The sequence below is a fragment of the Mytilus galloprovincialis genome, chromosome 1 (assembly GCF_965363235.1).
Source record: "Mytilus galloprovincialis chromosome 1, xbMytGall1.hap1.1, whole genome shotgun sequence".
Taxonomy (NCBI): Eukaryota; Metazoa; Mollusca; class Bivalvia; order Mytilida; family Mytilidae; genus Mytilus; species Mytilus galloprovincialis.
Genome location: NC_134838.1, coordinates 38,917,323 through 38,927,855, shown reverse-complemented (window position 1 = coordinate 38,927,855; position 10,533 = coordinate 38,917,323). Strand labels below are relative to the sequence as shown.

The 10,533-nt window shown below is 32.5% G+C and overlaps 1 protein-coding gene across 1 annotated transcript; it reads right to left on the bottom strand.

The window, feature by feature from the left end:
- Window positions 1–6,435: 6,435 nt before the first annotated feature.
- Window positions 6,436–10,325, bottom strand: LOC143073723 (uncharacterized). The gene is made up of 6 exons (XM_076249491.1): window positions 10,218–10,325; window positions 9,559–9,762; window positions 8,955–9,287; window positions 8,564–8,616; window positions 7,515–7,785; window positions 6,436–6,807 (listed from the first exon to the last, which is right to left on the bottom strand). The coding sequence occupies exons 2-6, from the start codon at window positions 9,725–9,727 to the stop codon at window positions 6,452–6,454; spliced, it is 1,182 nt and encodes a 393-aa protein (XP_076105606.1). The 5' UTR covers window positions 9,728–9,762; window positions 10,218–10,325; the 3' UTR covers window positions 6,436–6,451.
- Between the last annotated feature and the right edge of the window lie 208 nt (window positions 10,326–10,533).

The following is a 10,533-nucleotide window of genomic DNA, read 5'->3' as shown; positions in this document are numbered from 1 at the left end:
TAATTGGAAATTTATTCCGAAAGCAGCACCGTGGTATGGTGGATGGTGGGAGAGACTAGTTGGAATTACGAAAACGACATTGAAAAAAGTGCTCGGGAAATCTCAAGTAAATTCTGACGTATTACGAACAACTTTGATAGAAATTGAACGTGTAATCAACGATCGTCCGATTACATATGTGTCGTCCGACATCCGAGATCCAGAGCCGCTAACGCCGTCACATCTACTGCAGGGAAGAAGATTATCACAAGAGAACAATTCTGATTCAGAGGACAATAATTTAAATTTAGATTTCACAGAAGCAAACAAACGTTTTAATCATAAAGTAACTTTAATTGAACACTTTGCAAAACGATGGAGAATGGAATACCTCACCGGATTAAGAGAATTTCATCGCGTCGCCGGAGACCAAAGCGCACATGTGAAAATCGGTTCCGTCGTACAAATCATGGACAATTCACCGAGAATGATGTGGAAACTAGCTGTTATAGAAGATTTGATCACCGGGAAGGATGGAGTCGTAAGAGCAGTCAAACTACGTACACCAAATGGACTGATTACCACGAGACCAATTGTGAAACTGGTGCCACTGGAAATATGAACTTTAATTGTTAAAAGTGTTTTTTCAATACCCTTTTTATGACCAATACATGAACAGTAATTGCATTTTGCGGCCCCCAGAATGTTGTGAATTAGTTTTAGTTTCAGTTTAGCACTTTATCACTTTTATTTGTTTAACGTTTTACCGCCATTTACGTAACAATAGGCCCGCAACGTCGTCACTTGCCAACGTCTCTCTTGTATATTATAGACTCTAGTAAAGCATACGAAACATTGAAGACGCTTTTGTGTTTACTCGCCTTTATTATTGATACGTCCAAAACAGTCGGTATTCCAATGGTAAAAAAAACTGTGCCCCTCTACTTGCCGACTTGTTTCTTTATTATTATGAGGCTGACTTCATGCAGGAACTTCTTAGGAAGAAAGATAAGAAGTTAGCAATATCCTTTAACTCTACTTTCCGCTATATAGATGATGTTCTTTCACTAAATAATTCAAAATTTGGTGACTATATGGAACACATCTATTCCATCGAGCTAGAGATAAAGGATACTACAGATACAGTTAAGTCGGCCTTATATCTTGACTTACATCTAGAAATTGACAATGAGGGTCAATTGAAATCAAAATTTTACGACAAAAGAGATGATTTCAGCTTTCCAATTGTGAACTTTCCATTTCTAAGTAGCAACATTCCAGCAGCACCTGCATACGGGGTATATATCTCCCAATTGATACGATATTCCCGTGCTTGCATTTCCTATCATGATTTTCTTGATAGAGGGTTGCTGCTCACAAGGAAGCTATTAAACCAAGAGTTCCAAATGGTGAAGTTGAAATCATTCCTTCGTAAATTTTACGGACGCCATCACGAGTTGGTTGACCGTTATGGAATAACCGTTTCACAAATGATATTGGATATGTTCATTACGTCGTAACTACAATCCCCTTCCCTTTTATGAATGTGACCTACCGAATTAGACTATTTACCGGATTTGTTATCACATAAGCAACACGACGGGTGCCACATGTGGAGCAGGATCTGTTTACCCTTCCGGAGCACCTGAGATCACCCCTAGTTTTTTGTCGGGTTCGTCTTGTTTATTTTCTATGTTGTGTCATGTGTGCTGTTGTTTGTTCAATGGACGCAACGTCAGATATTGCTACCATTTAGTGTAACAGAAAAATGACGTTAAATTGGAAACGCGCACTATCTAATTCTTCCTGCTTTCCTTTTTGGGTAAATGCAAAGTATAACAAACATGTATAAATGCCGTGAGAATCCAATCCAATATGATTTTATAATTAACATAGGATATTCAATTTTAATGCTAGTAATTATGTGTTTTTGGAGGAATATTGCTGCATTATATATTCAACCCGAGTATATATATGATTTTATTCAAGCAGTGACATACAATAGATTATTGTTATGATACTGACGTTTTCTTACTTTTTGATCGTCTTATAGATGTGTATTTTTGTAATGTGTGTATCATTTCGTTTTGTTGAAAGCAGGACATTTATATTTAGTGGAGGAAGGAACACGCGAATGCAGTTCATGCCGTCCCTAGCATATTACGCTTGTGGCGACGTCAAATTATGATAACGGACAAACTTGCAAGACATTTTCATTAATCCGTATTTTTTATAGATAACCCTGTAATCTTAATGCTATTTGGTGTACCAACTTCAACTTTAAAAGCACTTTTTATTGGTATAGTTATCAAAGCCGAAAAATAATCTTCACGAAATCAAATCTCTTTTTTTTTTGGCCGTAAAAGTTTTGTGGAGGCATGAAAGTTTAACTCAGACATTTCCGCAAGACATTGCAAATCTATTGTTTTGAATTGAATATGTAGCTCAATTTATTTTTCAATTCGAATTTTGGGAGCTTACACTTAGTACAAAACGATCGTGCTTACAATTTAATGAATTATCTGTCAAAATTTTATTTTTTAACTGAAATGTTTCAAGTTTCCAAATTAACTTTCCAATGTGACATTTCCGTACATCATATTCTTTTGAAAATATGTATGCAAATCTTAAAAGGAGACAGCCATGTTAACCAGTACTGAAATATATCACGTCATAGAACATTCATGCAAAATTTCGAAGAGTTGCGTGGACATTTCGCGAATTGTTCGAGTTTTATGTTTCGAGTTTGTTACATGGGACAACGCTAAGTAAACGTTTTTTCGGATAATCTGTGTCTTCCTAAGACTATGAATACTGTATTTTTATTCTTTCTCTATCATAATGTGAAAATTCAAGAATCAATCTTTATTTTCATGTATAATTTGAAATATCTATTTCAGCATTTCTATAAAAATTTTCCCGTCAAATATTTACTTAACGCAATTTTTCGTGGTAGTAGCAATATCTAACGATGCATCTTGTCTTTTTCATTTTAAGCCATGGCGTTGTCAGTTTGTTTTAGATTTATGAGTTTGACTGTCCCTTTGGTATCTTTCGTCCCTCTTTTTTACTTTTCTCTTGTTATGTTCTTGTATTTGGAAACAATGCTGAATATGCCTTTTTCAGCATTCTAACTTTACTTTACCTCAATCAAGATACACAATGCATATTACCACCAAACACAGATCATGTTCGTTTTTTTTTTGTGGCATCACTTTTACTGTTTTCCTGTTATGTACCTGTATACGTGGATTTGTTGTGGTAATTTGTGGAGGAAGCCGGAGAACCGTCGACCTTCAGTAGCAAAACTTAAAATCTTTGTTTATTAATAAATGATATAACTTATATGTCATTACATCTTTCTTCAGGCAGGTCCAATCGTGTCGACCCTTTATATAAATGCATAATTCCATTTTGACGTCTCATTCAGAAAAACAAGTTGCTTTCTTTAAAAAAAAAAGAAAAGCAATACATGAACCTAAGAGGTCACCAAAAGATTGTTGCTGAATTTGTGTTTGCTTTTGAATTGAAATAATTGACTGTGAATAGAAGAAGCCAGTTGAAAGTATATATTTACAGCTTCTATTTGAATAGTTATTTTAAAGCTCGATTATTTTATTTATTACTTGGGAATGTACATAATTTTTCCGATTATAACCCTTTGGCAAATCCTAATTTCTACTAACCGGATGACTTATGCAAATTGCACAAACCTACTCAGTTTGTAATATAATGTGGAATTCTGGATGCATTTATTTTATCTATCATATCTTTATATTTTGTTTCCTACATGAATGCCTTTATATTCTCAACTCGTATTTGAAGCTGTCTTTACTCATGGTAGATGTTGTATGCGGTGAAACCTGTGGCATACAATTGATTGGGACCTCTTAAGAGACTGATTTTGGTCTCATAAAACATCTCAAATTTTTTAAAAGGATTTCCTGATTTTACGTAAATCAATTCAAACATTCTACAGTGAAACTTAGTTTTGCCGAAGAATTTCTTAATTCAGAAGTTTATGAATACCTGTACACACTTTCAAAATAACCAATTTATATAAAAAGGTATGTAGATATAAAAAGATACCAGAAATAAAATGATATACGCCAGACACGAGTTCAGTAGACACAAAAAAAGCACCATGCCAGTGACGCTCGACTGAAAAAAGTTAAAAGGCTAAATACATTACAAAGTTAAGGAATCTATTCATTGTGTAGACAATCCTTAGCTTTTCGAAAAGGTCAAAGTTTATAATAGGACAGTGACTCAAAAAAGAAACAAAAGAGAAACAACTCGAGGTCAGAATACCGTTAGAAATGATGACCGTGCTTGAAAGTCATATGTGAAGCTCTTTCTTCCGTGTCCTGAATTTAGATAACAAAAACGAAAATAAGCTTTCACGAGTGAATTTAATAGTATTGCATGCAAGTAGTATCTTAGCGCACGAAATAGTAAATAGAAAGCATCTCACTGATACTAAGGAAAAGAATACGCATTTGCATCATCACATATCTTAATCTAATAGTTGAATTCGAATGTCAAACGGCCTACATTAAATGTTTTGACTCCGGATTCATTGACATTTTATCCGGAATCTTTGAGAACGGAAACCGATAGTGTGCATGCTTTTGAAATGTGATCTATAATGTGAATGCATCAAGAGGTGTAGGATAGTTGGTCAACACATTGAATACAATTTTCAAAACCGTACCATATAGTACAAATATGTAGATGCTATACGGTTAAGGCAGCAATACACAGTTAGGAGTTTAGTTTCGCATTTTGGCCCCTGTGGATTTTTCAAATAGGAAAGTTATTGTGTAATAAAATTCATTTTTAGACAGATGAGTGCTAATTTAGCCTTCAAAGATGGTTTATAAGTGCACCAAGATTATTTTTTACATGTTTTATGGGCTGTTTTCTGTTTGACAATCCGTATTTTCATAGCTAGACCGGCCATCGGTCCAGAAATTAATGTACTGTTTACAAACACTCTTTTTCTACACGAAGTTTTTGACGCAATTTTACAAAAAAATGAGACGAAAGACATATGATTTTCATTGGATTTGCTGAATGATATATGTACACAGTTTCAGAAAAGGTATTACTTCAAGCGATTGAAATTCTACTTTTAGCCAAATTTTGGGGAAATATGTGACATCTTTCCCCCCTTTTTTGCAATATTTTATAACAAATACATGCAGATTGTTGCCATGGATACACCGAAAAGAAATTATATTTTACCATTTTATATACTGGATATAAAATCTATGGAAGATTCTGATTACATACATATGCCCATATATGACACAAACAGTAAGCTTGATATTGCAAGAAAGCAATGAAAAGGGGATGGTAAAATTCATGAGGGCAAATTTTAGTATTTTTTCCTAACTGTTTATTGCTACCTAAATTATTAAAACAAACAAAAATTGAATTAAAATTTTATAAAAAACTAACGTTCCTGTTATTATTTTATTTTCAAATTCTTTTGAATATACATTGTATATAATATCAATAAACACGAACGTCAAGTATTTACGGATGGACAGTTTATTTATCGAATGAATCTACTTTTAAATTCTAACATTCCACTATGTGAATAATATATTACTATACAAAATATAAGCAAAGACTTCTAAATCCATACTAAAACGGTATGAAATAATCAACATTATGGTTGTAATTAAATTTTGTTGTGATTATTGTAAATTATTTTTACGGTTGTTGTGAGTTGCAAGGATTTAAAATCATGCTTTATGAATTAAAAACACACAAGTATTTTTATTCACGACCGTTTAAAATTTAAATATTTACTAAATTTATCGTACTTTCCGTTTTATGGATATATTACAATACAAAAAATAAATAATAATTACTCATTAAACCTATATACTGAAATGGTATGAAATAATTAACGTAGAAATATAATGATTATTGTTTATAAACATTTCTTTTTTGTAGGATGCAAGAATTTATTTAGATTTAATTTTTATGTTTTCTTTACAAATGAATATTTAAAAATACCAAAGCAGAGTATCTTGTAATATAAAATACTTATTTCTTAATTGCAACTCTGAAAATATTCTGATTTCAATCATTGTTAGTTTCTTCAGAAACATAAATACAGTATATATTTTGTATATATTTCTTTGATTCCGATTGAATACTTTTGATAAGAATATTATGTTTTTTTTTTTTCCGATCTAATATTAATATGTTAACCAGAATTAATCTTATATCCCATAAGTATATGATGAAATACACAATCAGTATCCTGTGGTTAAATCTTCAAACATAATTAGTTCACATGTTATCGAGACAACATACAATACCACGTTATAATTGACCCAGATACACACAGTGTACAGTGGTCGTTTTAAAACAAATATAATTGCATCGCCAAGGGCCATCAAGGGACCATATCAAAGACGTAGATAACAACCTGTATAATTCAAAAAACGATTTATCAAACTACAGCTTCATCCTTTTCCTGACGTTTGTTGCAAGAAAAGATTCGCAAAAATGCCTGAATGTTTGCTGAAACTGAGTTTTTCTTTCCGTCATTATCAATGTTTTCCATGGTTTGCGACTCTTTCCTCTTTTCATCTTTGTTTTTCTTTGCCTCTTTCTTTGTTTTGTTTTTCTTCATAGCCTTTACACCATCTTTATTGCGTGCCTCTTTCATCTCCTGACCCTTATTATTTTCTGTCTCTTTCTTTGTTTTGCTTTTCTTTGTATCATGTTTTTTGTCCTTTTCAACCATAATGGGGGTCTTTTTCTTCTTTTCATCTTTTGCATCTACTTTCTTTATCCTCTTCATTTCTGTAAACACAAGTGTTAGTATATCATGCATTTTTAAAATCATAATATTAAACTAGGGAAAATATTAACTGAGACCACTTATTGATTAAAGACCAATAAACAAAAATGTATTTTTTTTTTATTTTTGCATTCAAAATTTTAGTTAAGTATTAACTTGGTATCAGCTATGTAATCCTGTTTTACTATACATAAAGTCATGTTTGATAAAGAAAAAGCTGCTATTCAAAGAACATGAAACACTACAATATATATTGCACTAAAAATGAAACTGGACAAGGAACTGAACTTTTAACAATTTAATGTGCTTTTGTTGTACTTTTTAAAATTTATTAGTGTGCAATAGTAAAAAAAAAATACAGCACACCAATTTTTATTTCAATAACCGCTTAAGAAACTTGCACAATCTTATTATACACACGGCGACATATAAAAAATCGAGGAGCAAGTGATGCGAACTTATTTTAATAAGATTGAAACATGCAAAGATGTGATTATATTATGATTATATTTCGTATTTACACATGTAAAACATGATGGTTGAATTAAAAATAATAAAAAAATTCTAGTTTGTACTATGTTTTTTTTTTCTTCAAATATCATTAGCATGTCCTTACATTTTAAAATATTACTCGTCCTGTTAAAGGCGTCCATATAGAATCGTTTAAGGAAAAAAAACCTGGAAGTGTACATTTCAAAAAAATGAATACCTTTCTCCAACATCTTTTGAGCTTTTATCTCAATCTTGTCAATCTTCTTTCTCCTTTGTTCTTCCTTTTTTCGTTGTACTTTGATGTCCTTGTTGTACCTTTTCATAATTTGATCTACCAACTTAAAGTGCAACTGTACAACTTTTTCCTCTTTTTTAGCAATTTTTTCTCTTAATTTCTCGTCTTTCTTAATATTTCTTTTTATCCTCTTTTTGTCCTTTTTTGATTTTTGGCTAATAGCTCCATTCTGTTTAGAATTCTGGACAATATCCTATGAAAATATCACAACATGTATATATAATTGTTATAATATAGTTGTACAACATGTTACACTTTCACATGTATTGTGTTTTGGGGAAAATATCTATAAACCATATCTCATCAAACATTAAAAGCATAACAGGAATTATACTAAACATATTGGACAGTATACAAGATCCCACCAACTATGCATTCCGTCTACGCCGAAGAAATAAGTTGATTGATTGATGGTTGCTTAACGTCCAGTGGAAAATATTTCATGCATGTTCTGGACGAGAACGAGTTGACAATAAATACAATACTAGATAGGTCTTGTAAAAGAGGCCATCCGTAATGATGGTCGGCGAAATTTGGATTGCCATTGGAATAGAGGGTATTTGGATAGGGACAGAAATTTTGACGTGTAACAGGCCACCTACGGACCCTCAAACAGTTGTTGTTGTTGCAAGGATTCTTAACGTGCAGAGAGCATGTCACTTTCTTTACACAAGGCATCGGATTTAGTGTCCCCATTCTGATCGGATGTGGCTGTGTACTTGATACATCCCGCACAGCCAAACGGAAGCCCCACTTCGGCAAGCGTTTTTACTGCCGGTCGGAAGAACAATAAGCGGCCATATTTCTATTCCCCAGTAACCCTTGTGGCCCGAAGAAGTAAAAGACACAATACAAACAATAGAGAACAGCACTGTCGCTCGTGGTAAAATATTAAGAAAAAAGTGCAAAACCGTGGACAGATCAGAATAGCTCAAACCCCCAGGACTTATTTCTTAAATATTGTATTGTACCTGGAAAAGATATCCGGCATTCTTTGGCGATTTTTCTGTTGGTCCTAAAACATCTAAAAATAAAATACCCTCATGAATATAACTATATTGTCATTTTCATTTTAAAAAAAAACTACAAAAAAAAACCTGACAAAATAACATAAGATTTACAGATCCAGCCAATGATGATAAGGATTTTCACTCTCTAACGAAAACACCGAAAACGACTTAACATTTTTTTTAAATATACTAACAGAAAATATGCTACTAATCAGGTAAGAGTAAAAAAGATCAACAAAAACACGGACATATTAAGGTAGAACTGTTTATGAAGTTAAAGTGTAAAACAAATCAGAATTAAAACTATTAAAATAAAACAAGTGGCAATGGAATTAAGAAATTATGTCATTACCTGCTAATTTCATGTATGCCTCTTTTTGTTCTTCTACACTCATAGATTCCTCTTGTTCTGCTGCACTCGCAGATGCCTCTAGCTGTTCTGGTGCACTCAATGATTCCTCTTGATGTTCTGCTCTAATTAATGCCTCTTGTTGCTCTGCTGCACTCATAGGTGCACCTTGACGTTCTGATCTTATAGATGCCATCTGTTGTTCTGCCACGTCTAATGCCTCGTCCAAGTCTTTCAATTCGTCAGATATATCACCGGTGTCGTCTTGAACTTTCAACCCATATTCTCCCCTTTCTAAATCTTCTTTTTCGGTTGTGCCATGTTCTTTTAATTTGTCTAAATAGAGCAACATGAGAGTGTAATTTTAATTTTCTTGCACATTTAGTGCTGCCAGAGACATATATTAATGCGAAAGCAGGTACATTTCAAAAATTAGACAACAACCTAACAACTCAAGAAAAGTATGATATCTGGGAAATTAACATTTCGTATAAATACGATTTTGACAGGATTTGGTCTACGGTTACGAGAAATATAAGTAGTTCGAAATGATTATAATAGACAATTTTGTATTACAAAATTCAGGGGTGGGAGATTACTGACATACCTAACTCCTTTATCAGGGCAGATTCCCTATCCTCAGCTGCTCTTATGTCTCCTTCTACATTTGCCCACTGTTCGTATGTGAATTCAAATGTCGCAACACAAATGATTGCTTCACTGAACCCAGCTACTACTTTATGTACTTTTTCTTCTTTTTCTGCTGTCCACTCCATACTGAAGTTGTCCTGTTGATTATCTTTTCATTATTCTGCAACCAAAGTATGGAATAATTTACCACTCGAAATAAAGAAATGTCCTAATGTGGAATTATTCAAGAAACATAGTTATAATCATTTTCTTGAAAATTATATGCAAGTCAACTAATTTGTTTTCCTCTAACAAAACTATATCAAATATTGTCATTTATTACCCTTTGTATATTTCAATGATTGAATTGTGTATATACTAGTAATATATATTGTAAATTAATGTATGAATGTATGAATGTTAACTGTATGCATGTATTTTGTTTGAGGGCCTCAATGAAAATTAGACTATTTCTAATTGAGTTACCCTCTTTAAATAAAGAATTTATTATTATTGTTGAGTCAACTGCAAATTAAAAAAGCATTATGAAATCCGTTTGAACCGCTTCCCTTTACCCCTTTAAAAATTTGAAAAACAAAACAAAGAACTTAAGAAAAATACTTTAAAGTAACTTACCACTCTCCGCTTACGAAGTCTATTTTCTTCAGAAATGCTGCACGAGATCAATTTAGACGTCTAAAAATTTATCCTTGTGCAATTTATCGACGATACATCGACGATAACGTTGTCAAAAGAGATGTTTATGACGTCGATGAATGGTATAGTCACTATAGGGAGCAACCAATATACGTTAAAAGGGGTGGGGTATTGCTTTTTGTTTGAGTCAGAAAATTTTATTTATTTTTTTAACGCTATCAATCAAATTATTTGCTTAAAATTTAACACTATAAAGTATGGGGAAAATCTGGATTTAGAATACTTTTTTTTGTTC